The sequence below is a fragment of the Lycium ferocissimum genome, chromosome 11, assembly GCF_029784015.1.
Source record: "Lycium ferocissimum isolate CSIRO_LF1 chromosome 11, AGI_CSIRO_Lferr_CH_V1, whole genome shotgun sequence".
NCBI classification, from domain to species: domain Eukaryota; kingdom Viridiplantae; phylum Streptophyta; class Magnoliopsida; order Solanales; family Solanaceae; genus Lycium; species Lycium ferocissimum.
The window spans coordinates 53,225,394-53,238,766 of record NC_081352.1 but is presented as its reverse complement, the minus strand read 5'-3'; the positions used below and the strand labels follow the sequence as shown (position 1 = coordinate 53,238,766).

The 13,373-nt window shown below is 33.7% G+C and overlaps 1 protein-coding gene across 4 annotated transcripts; it reads right to left on the bottom strand.

The window, feature by feature from the left end:
• Positions 1-369: 369 nt before the first annotated feature.
• Positions 370-13,015, bottom strand: LOC132037153 (respiratory burst oxidase homolog protein E-like). 4 transcript variants are annotated; one of them, XM_059427617.1, is made up of 15 exons: positions 8,237-9,164; positions 7,769-7,928; positions 7,194-7,242; positions 6,807-6,920; positions 4,608-5,033; positions 4,152-4,535; positions 3,980-4,075; positions 3,070-3,185; positions 2,820-2,990; positions 2,578-2,731; positions 2,302-2,487; positions 2,036-2,164; positions 1,720-1,798; positions 939-1,077; positions 370-692 (listed from the first exon to the last, which is right to left on the bottom strand). In XM_059427617.1, the coding sequence occupies exons 1-14, from the start codon at positions 8,913-8,915 to the stop codon at positions 968-970; spliced, it is 2,853 nt and encodes a 950-aa protein (XP_059283600.1). In that variant the 5' UTR covers positions 8,916-9,164; the 3' UTR covers positions 370-692; positions 939-967. The 4 variants fall into 4 exon arrangements, with proteins under 4 accessions (XP_059283600.1, XP_059283602.1, XP_059283601.1 ...); XM_059427619.1 differs by having other exon boundaries at positions 370-641; XM_059427618.1 differs by lacking the exon at positions 370-692 and adding an exon at positions 12,901-13,015 and having other exon boundaries at positions 726-1,077; positions 8,237-8,919.
• Between the last annotated feature and the right edge of the window lie 358 nt (positions 13,016-13,373).

Genomic DNA, 13,373 nt, shown 5'->3' with positions numbered 1-13,373 from the left:
GGAATAGTTGTTGGTTATACACTGAAGCGTCGTGTACGCCGATGGGCTTCCAAACTTCTCAAGGGACTGAAGGATTAATAAGTTTTGGATACTTAAAGTTTCTGATTGTAATTTCATTTTCCATATAGGTATCACATTGTACTTTTTTTTTTTTTGCCATGATATACAGAAGTTTTTAATGGTTTTTTGCTGTGTAAGCGCTGAATTGTATTTATATTCATTCTTTCCCAGTGTTTGATACAAAAACTATATATCGACTTTCTTCAGTATTCTTTATTGACAGCCCTCTCCCATCTGTAATTTTGGATATGTCATTGGGCCTTTTTGACAACATTTAAAAAGAAAAAGAAAAAGAAAAAGAAAAAGATAGAAACAAATACATGAGACAGTTTATTTATCTTGGAGTAAGAAAAGAATCTTTCTATCACTGCTTAGGAAACTTGATGGATATAACTGCCTTGTAGTAGCTTGATTTGTCATTTACTCAGCGCTTATAAGGCAGCATCAGACCTTCTTCCTTTTCTTTTGCTTATTACGTCCTTCTGTGCCTCCTTTTCTTTAATTCTCCTCTTCATTCTTACACTTGCAGCTTAGTGGTATTCACAAATGCACTAAGGATGTCATGTACCATTCTTCACACCCTACACATAGGTACATAGTAGTGGGACAATATTGTTTGTATATATTTGACACTGTAACGACAACATAATGCTTTCTTGTGTCAGTAGGAAAATCTTTTTGTGGAGATCTCTGAAGAACAAATATTTACATTCTCTTATAGATAGAACTCTACTATTTTGACTTCTTTCTCTATTGTAATTCGTATAATATATGCATTTACATTTATCTGAATCAATGTGTATTGGTACATGCATTCCTCTTAATCATATGGACAATTACAAAAAAATGAAAAGAAAAAAAAAAAAAAAAAAGAATACCGTGTCCCTTATTTGCTAAATTTGCTATTTCAAAAGTACTCCTTGTGGAACTCAAATCGTGTGGATGTCTTGTAAGTCAATTCTTGGGATAGCTTCTTCAATTCCTTTGCCAAGGCAGGCAACCCGCAGTAGAAGACTCCTGTATATCATGTAGAACTGTGTTGTTAACAAATATAGCTTGATTTATTTAAGCTTTTCTTCGTTTTTAGTTCTTTTTCCCTTCCTCTCTTTTGTTGACAATGCAAAATGTTATCAGGGAAGTGTTCTGTCGGTTGCTTCTTCCTTCTAATTGGTCATTGTCATGAAGAAGATAACATCCTTTCTGGTATCAGCTTGATCTAACTGTTTGAGTTTTTTTTTTTTTTTCCCTTTCTGAAGTTTAAAGAACACATTTTTCATCTCACTTGTTACTAACTGTTTAGCTTCCTTTAAAAGATACGTTAAGATTTATAGTGCCGTACTACTTCATCATGCCTTAGTACTGTAGAGCTATATTTTCTGTAGAGCTATATTTTCTATCTTCATCTAGTCGAAAAGCAGGCCATTCTTATAATTTGGTAAAGTTGCTGCATCATTAAGTTCTGCTCTATGTTTCATGTGTTGAGTTATATATATTTAAATTTTCTTCCTTCGCCTCTATTATGTGATAATTTCCGTTGGCAGAAGGTTTGGACATATTGTAGAAGTGAGAGGTTAACAAATAGGCGCAGGTACGACAGAACACTTCTTAGAACTACATGTGCTTACAGTTTATTAAGGTTTAGGTTGTAGAATTCCTTACCTACTGTGGAATATGGATGTTTCGAAGCTATTTTGTTGAATACTTCCTTCCATTTGGGCCTTGCGAAATGCGTCCTTACCTGCAGTAGAACTAGTTTAATTAGTACTGATTGGAGAATGCTTCACCTCAAGTTTTCTTCTTTTAATTCTGTGTTGTGGTTGAAGATTTCTCATGAAATTTAGAAACTTTCTAATAATAAGATCTTTTTCTAGCTAGACTATGGCGCTCATTGAGCTAAGCTGAAAACCATTACTTCTTATATTTCTTTTCCATTTCTGTTCAAGAAGGTTTGATTGAGAGAAGTGATGGATCATACCCGTGTGCCAGACAGGATGTCAACACCATGTTTTGCATGGTTGAGCGCCTGGACCATGGTGATGAGAGTGGACCTGGCATCGCCCTCTTCATAAACACTCGTAAGATAATTGTGCATCTCTATCAGACCCTGTTTCATTAAAATCACATCACAAAAGGCATAGCTGAGCCAATTATATTAGATCATAGCAGAATCCCTGATATGATGATGAAGAGTGGGGAGGGTGGGCAATTAAAGATATCCTATAACAAATCTGTGTGCATTACCTTGTGATCCATCTCAGCCACTTCATTCATCACCCCTTTAAACCACTCAAAGGATCCTGATTCCCTGGTAACCCAATAAAAATGTGCACTTTTTGTCCTTAGTGATTTCTTTTTTCCATTTGATGTGGCGCTAGAGGCAATACTTGTCCAGCTGTCATCCGATGCACTGGTTTCAGTATTCGAATCCTAAGGTAGAATCATGGGCAAAGACTGTAAGTTGGGGTCTTTAACATTCTACTTGGTTAGTTCCAAATTAACTTGAAGTAAGATTTGTACCAGTTCTTCTGATCTTGAATTGTTCAATAGATCCTTGAGGATACTTATAAAAGGTGTAGCTCCAATACCTAGTCCCACGAGGAGCAAGACATCATAATTTTGATAGTCCTGTGCTGCGGCACCATATGGTCCATCAACAAGCAATCGAGGTAAACTGCGTCATTACAAGCCTTTTAGACTTCTTAATAAAGAAATCTTGATTTAACGTTTGAATGGTAAAAAAATCACGCAAAGGAAGTTACCCTCGTTGATCAACATTCCCGCGTTCTCTAAACTTAGCCCGGCCAATTTCACATGCTGAACTATCATCCTCTGTGAAAACCCGCTTTAGTTCATTCGTCCAATCACCTACCATGCGGATGTGTACACTGAGGTAGTCATCACCTGGTGCTGATGTTATAGAAAATGGATGCCTGGAGAAACATCAAGATATATGTTAAATATCTGTTGGTCGATGCATGATTGACTTAAATGCAGAAACACTACACTTACCATTCAAATGAGGAGATTGTTGGACACTGCAGGAATATGTATTGCCCACTCTTGTATTTGAAACTACTAGGCTTTGACATAGTTAGGCTAAAGACATCTCCTGGAAGTACAGAAACCTGTAAGGATCAAAGAAAAAACATCTTCATTGGTCTCCTGTTTTGTTCTTTTCCTTCTCCCCTGTTACCGTGTTTATCTAAGTAGGTTTTGTTTGTTTTTCTACTACTGTCTTGGGGGTAGAGGCTGTAGGAAACAGATGCTTATATCATCTCTTGGAATGTAGGAATAAAATTAAATACTTAGAAAAATGTCTACCATAAGTCAATGTTTTTATTTATGTTGACCATCTCTCTTGACTTTGAGTTCCGTAATGGAAGGTTGTGAAAAATATGTGGTGCTGGTGGTTGGAGTGTGAGTATTTGATTGTTTTCTGATGATGCTTGATGGGCATGTTTTATGATGTACACAGTGGACAGTATGGCATGGAATAAGAGAAACTCTGTTGCTTTGGAAATTTTTTAGAATGTGTCTCACACAACTGACATTAGTTGTGTGAGGACATAGTAAAACTTTTCGTTGCTTTGGGAAGTAGCTAGTTGAATATATTTATAAAAACGCCCTTAGGGGCATAATTTGCTTTAAAAAAATAATTAAAAAAAAAAAAACTTGAATATATGGTTTTGCCGTGGTGTTTGGATCATTTCATCTCTCTCTAATGTGTGCACCTCAGTGCATGTTTTCCCTTTTATTTGGTTAAGGGATCTAAGTTGTGTGAGACACTTGGCGAGAGTTAAGACTTGTTGGGGGTTTAGACAGGGAGACTAGAAGCTGGCGTTAATTGCAGTTCATTTGTATGCGGAAAGGAGTCTATTTTCTCTATAGATGGATAACTAGATTGATAAAAGCAAGTCACCTTCAAAATTTTTGCTGCGTAGTGTTCTGATCGGCATGTTCTCAGACTCCTCTCTGCTACATAGAGGAGCAATGGCATGGAGATGTACATCCATGTCTGCAGAATGGGAAATAGATTGTTAACATATCAATCTTTAGTTTATATAAAGCAATTTGGTGTTCTATGCCCTTACCGTTTTCTGCCACCATTGGTGAACCAAGAATAGGAATGTTCCATGTACTATTAGGAGTACATAGACCACTGCTAGAAGGTGATGAGAATACCAAAATGCGTTGAAGCCTGTTAATCGATTGAAAGGAGGTGGCAGCTTCAATACATTTCTCCTGAAGCTTCGTGTTGCTAGTGTGAAGACAATTGCCATCAAAATCACCATAGCAATGCCAGTAACACCTTCAATACCGGTCAATAGGCTTTTGAAAGTGGGCTTCACGTTGTCAAAATCAGCAGCTATCAGTGCAAATTTTTCAGGAGATGAGTTAATCAGACGTGGAAAATCACACGCTAAATGGTTCCCTGCGTGAAGCAATATTCCAACTGCAATAGCATATGCAATAATCTGCAGTTGAAACAACATTGTTAAGACAATTCTCAGGAAGTGTATAGTATACTCTCTTCTTGTGCAGCTTACCTTGTGAAAGTTTATATTATCATCGAAGGGAACGAGAAGCTTGGCCCTAGTAGACCGAAGCCAAGTTAGTATGTTTCGACAAACAGGTAAAAGAACAAGTGCCATGTTGAGCTTGAGAGTCTCGGCAGCTCCTTTAGCAGTTGCCAAACAGTAACCCATAACTTGAAAGGCTGCTCGTCGTCTATACTGCAAGAATTTCCAGGTGAAAAGTGCAGCCATAACCATCACCCATAGCAAAAGAATCCAGCCTCTTTGCCAGTTATCTAATATAAGGCATTTGAGTGCATAGCTTGCTTTCTTTACTAGGTTCTTGGTCTTAGAATGAGTTCCTAAATTAGGACCCCATCCAACGCTTGTTACGCTTAAGGGTCTGCTGTAGTTCATGTAATTGTCCCTTTGTAGAAGAAGCGTTTCCAACTGCCATAACTGAAAAGGAAAGGGGAATATCATCAAGTGTCGTTTTGCCAAACCACTTGGCAAAGCAAATAAAAGTACTCTCTTCGTTTCATTGACTGTAAACCCATTTTTAGAAAGAAAGGACGTCTGATAAATATCAAATATGTCCTGGGAATTTGTGGTCTTAAACATGTCATCATACTTTGATGCTACAAAAATATGTCATTTAGGGTAGAATGAAAGATCTAAAGTTGAATTTTCTAAAATATAGTGACATTGTTTTTAAGTCAAATTGAAAAAGAAAGAGTATTACATAAAATGAAAAATAAGAATATTTTGGACGCTTCCCTTTTGAGGTGATTATTTTTAGGGAAAATTACATATTTGGTCGTTTGTCAGAAATAATGAACCATTAGTCATATATACAAAAAATATATACTATGTTTAAAATATTTATATATACATTAATATACAAAAAAAATACATTTGTAGGCTATTTGTTTTGATGGGCAGCTTTACATAGTTAAACTCATATCTTTATATTGCTTACCATCACATGATCTCTTTTCACTGTATCAAGATAGTAATTCGTAAGAATATTTTTGGACACTTATCTACCATTTTAGTCAGATAACCTTTTAATCTTACAAAGAACAGAACCAGCGGAAACCTGCTGCACTAAGTTTCAATGATTGTTAAGCAATGATTAGATAAGAAACGAGGGTGTTCCGTTGATTCCTTTCTCTTCTTTCATATGGTTAAACAATTTGGAGTCGTTTGGTAGGTAGTCAAAATTATTCCGGGATTATAATTTCAGGACTAATTTATCCTATCTATTGGGATTATTTTATACCATCTTTTAGATGGTATAAAATAATCCCCGTATAAGTGGGATAAGAAGGGATAATCCCATCTCTTGGGATGGAATGCATTTTATATCTTGTTTGGTACAAGGTAGGATAAATTTATACCTTCTATCAAATATGGTACAAAAATTAGTGCTGGAATATCCCAGCTTATACCATGCACCGAACGACCCCTTGGAAAACAGGATTTCTAAATGCAATTTTCTTTTTCTTTAACCTTCTTGTGGTCCCCAAAAAGTCCAAATACAGTGCAGGAATTCCCTATGCTTTTGAATTAGACGTGGTCGATCGTACAAAAGAAGTTCGTGCCAAACACCAACTCAGAAAAGAAAAGAAAAAGAGGAAGTTTGTGGGTCCAATGTCCAAATATGTACAAATCATGGTTTGGACAAGACAGCTAATAGAAAGGTAGATTTGACCAAATGTTCGTTTGCTAATTTGTTGTGGATACTTTTATTTTATAAATTGACGGTGTAAAAAGATATTGACAATATGGTAAGGTAATTATTGATAAATTTTTATAATAAACATTACTCCCTCCGCTCAAATTATCTGTCATGATTATTAATAATAGTTGTGTCAAATTATTTATCATTTTATAAGTTCAAGACAATATTAATTAGTATCTTTTTTTTTTAATTTTAGCTTTAGTAAAATTTTGTCATTAATGAATATGACATATAAATAGAGTAAACATTTAATATAGAGAGATTATAACTTAGACATAAATAAGGATAAATTAGTCAAATACTCATCCTAATTAATGTTTCATAAGGGTGTGTAAAATAAAAAAGCAACATATAATTGGTGTAATTAATAACTTGATAAAAATGATAACTAACTTGTTGTAATAAGTTAATTCATATTAATTGTCAATTTTTTTAATACTGTGTGATTATATGATTTAGAATTCATAATGAGGAACAAGAAATGTTACCTCAATGTAACCAAGACCTTCAGGGTCCAATTCCTCCATAATTAAAGAAGCATACTCGGCTGCACGTTCCTTCAACTTGGACAACTTATTTGCCGAAGCACTCAGCATAATTAGCTGTTGGAAGAACAAAATATAAATACGATGACAAATCTTTGAGGAAGCACTATATTATTACTATTAAATAAGTATTCCTCCTCCATTAACATATTTTATTCTGTTGCATAATACTATAAAGCAGTATTATTGATAACTAACACTAAAAAAGTGCTTTTTCGAATTATTGTAGATGCCCCTGCCCAAGATGGATTTTGCACAAATAGAATATGGTTTGACCTAAATTTAAACCTTTTTAAATTTTATTGAGCAGTTAAACCATGATAATCTTACCTCTTGTACTTCATCTCTCGTGATTTTTCCATCTCCGTTGCTATCCGCCCTACGATAACCATATACGTAATATCATCGTCAAGTAAAACGCTAAAAAGAGTACAAATGAATTAAAACGCTAAAAAGAGTACAAATGAATTAACAAATTATATCACATAATATATAATATTTTTCTTCCATACATGAGTTATATTCTTTCTTGTTTTCGAACATTCAATCTTCACTGAATGCATATACAATGGTTTTTGTTTCAGTATTGATATATGTGTTGGTTGTTTCTCGTTTCTTCTATTCCAGAATTTAACTTATCGGAAACACGGTCACATATTACTACAGAATATATTTTACGTTAACCAGAAGTGGACCAATCATAACTACTTAACATGTTATACTAGTAATAGTTTAAGCATATTGATAGTGTCTTTATCGTGTCAGTTTATATTCTTATTTCACATATAGGACAAAAAAAGGTTGCTTTTTCGTGTTGAGATAAAAATAATGCATGTTTTGGAACAAAGTAGACAAAATAATTTTAAAAAAAGGTAAAAAGGTAAGAGAAAAATAAGAGAACCCACATGTCAAAGAAAATCTGAAGCCTAGCATCAAAACTTTGGTCAGAAATTTGCAACCAAAATTCATGAAGCTCAGGTTTTGTTATCTTTGCTGTCTTTTGTCGCCGCCGCCTTACCAATGCATCAAAAACTCCAACTGCAAACTCTTTCGAATCCACCATTCCTACACATACACAATTAGTCATTTTATAAAAATATTTGAGTTGATTTCTCATATCATCACTCAATTAATAGCTATCATCTCAAACAGTCACTTTCATTGTTAAAAAAAAAAATTAGAATAAAAAATAATAAGTAATGATTTTCTAAGATAATAACTATTAATTGAGTGAGTATCTGAGAAATCAACCTAGCATTTCAGTTAAACTGATTTCATGCATGATTTAGGAATTTTTAGAAGAATTAAGAAATAATAATAAAAAAAAAGATGGCATTCATATGGTTTACATGAATTGAGAACTTTGAATGTACCAATGCATTCACCAAAATCTTCTCTAGCAAGCAAACCATCCTTAGCCAAAGCATGAAACCTCGCCTCCACTTTTTTCCATAGCACATTTGTATCAGATTCAACAGTTGTTTTGCTTATGAATCTCAACCCTCCAAGTGCACGTTGAGCCGTTGATTTACTCCTTACTAACTTCAGTTTTGACTTCATCTCTTCTCGGGCTGATAACGTGTTGGTTGTATTGGTATAACTAATATTATTGTTCTGATGATGCTGGAAATGATCATCAGAGACATCCGATGCTGCCACAGACGTCGTCCGTGACCTCATGGACGGCGATCGGATCCAGGAGAATTTCCGGCGTAGTTTGGAAGCTGCTGATGCACTACGTGCCAGAAATCCATTAGGCACTTCTTCTTCTTCACTCAGAGTTCCTTCTGCATTGTGTGATGGTGTTGGTGCTACGCTACACAATACAATTGAATTATCATCCAATTCAAGCGTAACTTCAACTAAATCTTCATCGTTGTTTCTTCGTAAATCATTGAGGAAAACCGGTAACATTGCTCCTCCGACATACTCTCCGGTGTCCAATGATGTCTCGGCCGGTGTATCGTCCGGTAAGTCAAAATTCCTACTATAACTTGATCTTTTTGAACTGCTTCCCAATGATGATGACCTCAGGAATTGTTTCAACTGCATTTTTCTGGTAATGCAAACTATACTTCTTTAATTTATGAGCTCATAATAAAGCTTGAAGCTAACAAAGAGAAAAAAAAAAAAAAAAAAAAAAAAAAAGGAGCCTTAGATCACACGCTTCGGTCCTCAATGTTCTTAAAACAAACACCTCTCAACCGATCTCTAAACACGATTTCAACGCTTTTTTTTTTTGGTTCGATTTCACATTGGTGCCATGTAGAAAGAGAGATATAGAGAGAGAGAGAGAGAGAGAGAGAGAGAGAGAGAATTAAGAGGAAAGAAAGAGTAGTTGGGGTTTGTTCAAGAAAACTCTATAAAGAATAGGCTACTACTTAATAATATAACTACATTGTACTACTATATTATTACTAAAAGAGTACTACTATTTTATGATAAGTTACTGGTAAACTATCGTTGTACATTCCTAACATAATACCCACTACGTATCTACCAATTTTCTTTTCTTGTTTTTACTAATTGGTTATCTGGTTTTTTACTACCGAAATTGCCATTTTTTTTATTAAGACGAAACGTAATTTACGTGGTTGGCTTCTTTTTAGGACACGACATGCGAATTCAAACCAAGTCGGTGAAACGTAACTCGGACCATGTTACCTCATGTCATTAGGTCCATCGAGTTACACGCGTGTTAGAAAAGACGTTGCTCTCTGAAATAAAACTAACTGCATCTCTTTAGTAATTTCATTCTCCTTTTAAATTTCGATTCTTGAAGTTCATCTTTTACCTAAGATCATCATGAATGCTTAATTTATTATTTTATTATAATTTATTTTCTATACAATGACAACACTCAACGAATTTCTACACTATCATGTCACCTATCACAAGTAATAATTCATAATAACAACCTGAAAATTACGTAGACTACCTGCTATAAATCAGCGCAGAGCTAGAAATTTTATTGAAGGGATTCCATAAATTATATTAAGCTTCTGTTTCACATGGGAGTTTAGCCTTTGTATTTACCACACATTTTATTATTTTTGGCTTGTAATATAATAAAATGTTGAGCAAGGGTATCGTATGAACCCCTTGTTTAAATGTGGCTCGCCACTGTATACCATAAGTTATATTACTCTATAGTGTATTTTTTTTTTTTTTTACATTATTAGTTTATTCAAGTTAAATCTATTCTGTTATCGTGGAAGTCATAAAATGGTGAAGCCTATAGATAATTTGAAAACTTCAGCTGAAACTACGGCATTTGTTGCGCCACATGGGGTTCGGGGGATGGGAGGAAACTTAATTAATTTCTGTTTTATAATCAAGTATATTTAGCTTGTAATTGAGCTGGATTGAGAAACTCTTAACTAGTATAAGGTAAGGGCAGTACTGAAGAAAGGGTCTTCAATTAAATTTTGTTGGGAACAAAATTTAATTAGTAAGTATTTATTTAAGGACATTGTTTTGGTAGAGGGAGAGAAAAGGAACAGCCTAACGACAAGTGTGAGAATTTTTAATTGAAGTCAAATTAGTGAAAACATATAATTAGAGGTGGCTATCTCACTTACCGGGATTAGCTGGTTTACTTAATGACCTTTCTCCCCCTGATATTCCCACTTTCTTTCTTTGCATGGCCCAAACATTCGCTAATCTTTTTTATTTTTTATATTCTTCAATTTGCTATTTCTAAAATTTAAGATTTTTTGGATTTCTGTCCTGATTTAGAATGTTTTCTTTGTTTCATGTTATAATAGCTTCAAGATTATTAGGCCTCGGACTGAGATTTCGTACCCTACCAAAGTTTGGTTGGTGTTAGTTTTACTAATAACTTGTCGACAATAACGTCGGAACACACACAGCTAATATTATTTGTCCTCTGTGCTTTTGATTTTGTTCTTATGAAGATCAATTATCGATTTCTTTTAACCTTTTCAAGTTCCTATCAAACAAATAAGTATAAACTGTATCCTTTTAATTTGAAAGGAATTAGATTATGTTAATGATAAAAGAAAAAAAGAAGTTTCGTATGCGTTTGTTTGAAAAGAAAAGAAAGATCTGAATAAGAATTTTATTCTATTCCTTCTAGCTCCTATAGTCTTTTCTCGACTTTAGCTTATAGTAGTAATAAAGGATTCCATGTAGAGAAGTTTTGAACATCTTTTCTAACAGCTTTCTCACTAACATGATTGACTTTCTATAGCTTATTTTTCTAACGAAAAACAGATGGTAATAGACAGGGGGAACATAAAACAACCTGGGTAAAGAAAAATGTGAAATCATAGGAGCTTACATATTGCAAGATAATGACTACCACATTAACAATTTTAGGGCTTAAAGCATTAATATCTTAAAAAAGATGTATATGTAACAGTAAACAACTCACGCCTTTTGTGTTCATTCAATTAACAACCACAAGTTTGACTAATTACGATGATCGTCTCCAACAATATATTCTACAATTTCCCTAACCACGTTTTCCTAATAAAGTAACAAGTAACTTCTACCCTAAATCACCAACTGGATAAATTAACCAAATAATAGTTGTTAAACTTAAAAATAGAAAAAGAGAAACACATTTAGATTTTTGTTTATTTACCAAATTAAGGAATGTCATTAGATTTTTGTTATTGGATAAAGTTAAGGATGTTGGCGTGCTACCATCTCATATAAAAGCTTTAGCTGTTAGAGATATCATACTTTTATTTTACTTAATTATATTCTCAACAATGAATAACAACACTGTATAAGGAACTCTAGCTTTTTGTTTTCTAATATTTCTTTGGGTAGACTTAGGTAATTATTATTATTATTATTATTATTATTATTATTATTATTATTATTATTATTTGATATATATATAGTTACATACTAGTAACATTTTGTCTGATAATTGTGTGTCCTCGTGAAGTAATCAAACCGAAGTTTGATACACCAAATTTAAATTGAAGGTGTCGTTGGCGGCATCAAGAATTAGTTAAATCAAACGACCAATTACAACGAAACTCCTTTTTGAAAACTATGTCTACCAACCTAATATTTTTAAGTATATAGGGTCCGACGACTATGATAACTTTTTAAGCAATAATTTATATTAATATCATAGTCATAGACTCATAGCCAATCATATATTGAGACTAAAGACTGATAATAAAATCATAAAATACTTTATCATCCAGCTTTCGTATCCGTGTCTCCCACTCTGTGCTCCCCAAGTTAATGCTAACCAATACTCCTTCTAGACGTTGGTTGGTAGCTTACTACTATCTCTTTATTATTCATTATTCATATGCTAAACTCATCTATTATCCCCAATTAAACATTCTGAATTAAAAGCTCAGGTTTTTGTTCTATAACGCTAATAATGATTCAATCTAACTATTTATTTAGATGTATATATAATATATGTATTTGTCTAACCTTGTGACAGCTTCAGATTTTATACCGCTTCTTTTCCCTGGCCAAATGTATTTCAAAGATACGAATTAGGATCTTTGAAGGGTGTGCCAGAATGCCATTTCTCGTGAAGGATCGAGACTTCTTCAAGAATCCCTCATTAACTAATTTATTATATTTTCTCATTTACTTATACGTCTGTGTTTTGATTTCATATCTTATCCGGAAAAAGAAAATGGAAAAAAGAACAACAAAAAGAATACCACAATAAAAATCAAAGTAAACGAAATTCATATAATTAAATAACAATATACAGATAAATAGATTGTGTCATGAGAATATACAAGTAAGAAAATAAAAGTGTATTCTTTTTAAGCTCAAGCTTATGAAATGATCACACACCTCAATTTGGAATCAAAGCAGGAAGAGGTCATGAGATCGAATCTCACGACCACTCATTATAAAAAAAGAAATTTCACGTGCTTGATCGCATAAAAAAAAAAGAAAAAATCAGGCCCGCACTTGAAGGCTTATTGAGAATGTAATTAAAATAAAAGTATGACAGACAGTTAATCTAACATTCATATATAAATGGCCACATAGTAATATTTAGTCATGGCTAGCATATTACCTGGTTGTAATTGTCACGCAGGCTTAATGTTTGAACGGTAATATGCCCTTCCACTTGAAGGGTAACAAGGACAGAACCAATGACCTAAATAGTTGTGAAGATTAGATTCGTGTTGACGTGTTGTAACAAGGAGAGAACCAATGTACTAGCAAATTTACGGCTACTAAAGGTCGTGTTGACGTGCTGTACTTCCCTTCTAGAAAGGCTACTAACACATGTTTGGAAGTACTACAATTCTACTGTTGGTACTCAGCACCAATTAAGGACCAAGATATATATATCTTCATCGTTTTTATCTTCCTTCATTTTATCTTGCTTTAGTCTTACTTTTTATTTTCTGTCAAGTAATTATCCATATTATGAGAATTTCCACACGTGAGTTCAGTGTTACTCTAACGTCAGTCAGAAAGCGCAGTAGAATTGTAGTGATCTTGGTTATTCATAGCGCTATATACTAATTATAACTATTTCAA

Coding starts and splice junctions, on each gene's coding strand:
- LOC132037153 (XM_059427618.1), bottom strand. CDS start 8,915: ATGCAGTTGAAACAATTCCTGAGGTCATCATCATTGGGAAGCAGTTCA. Junction 7,243..7,768: donor CTTCAGATTTTCTTTGACAT/GTGGGTTCTCTT, acceptor TGGTTATCGTAG/GGCGGATAGCAACGGAGATG. Junction 3,186..3,979: donor ACGCAGCAAAAATTTTGAAG/GTGACTTGCTTT, acceptor TGATCCTTACAG/GTTTCTGTACTTCCAGGAGA.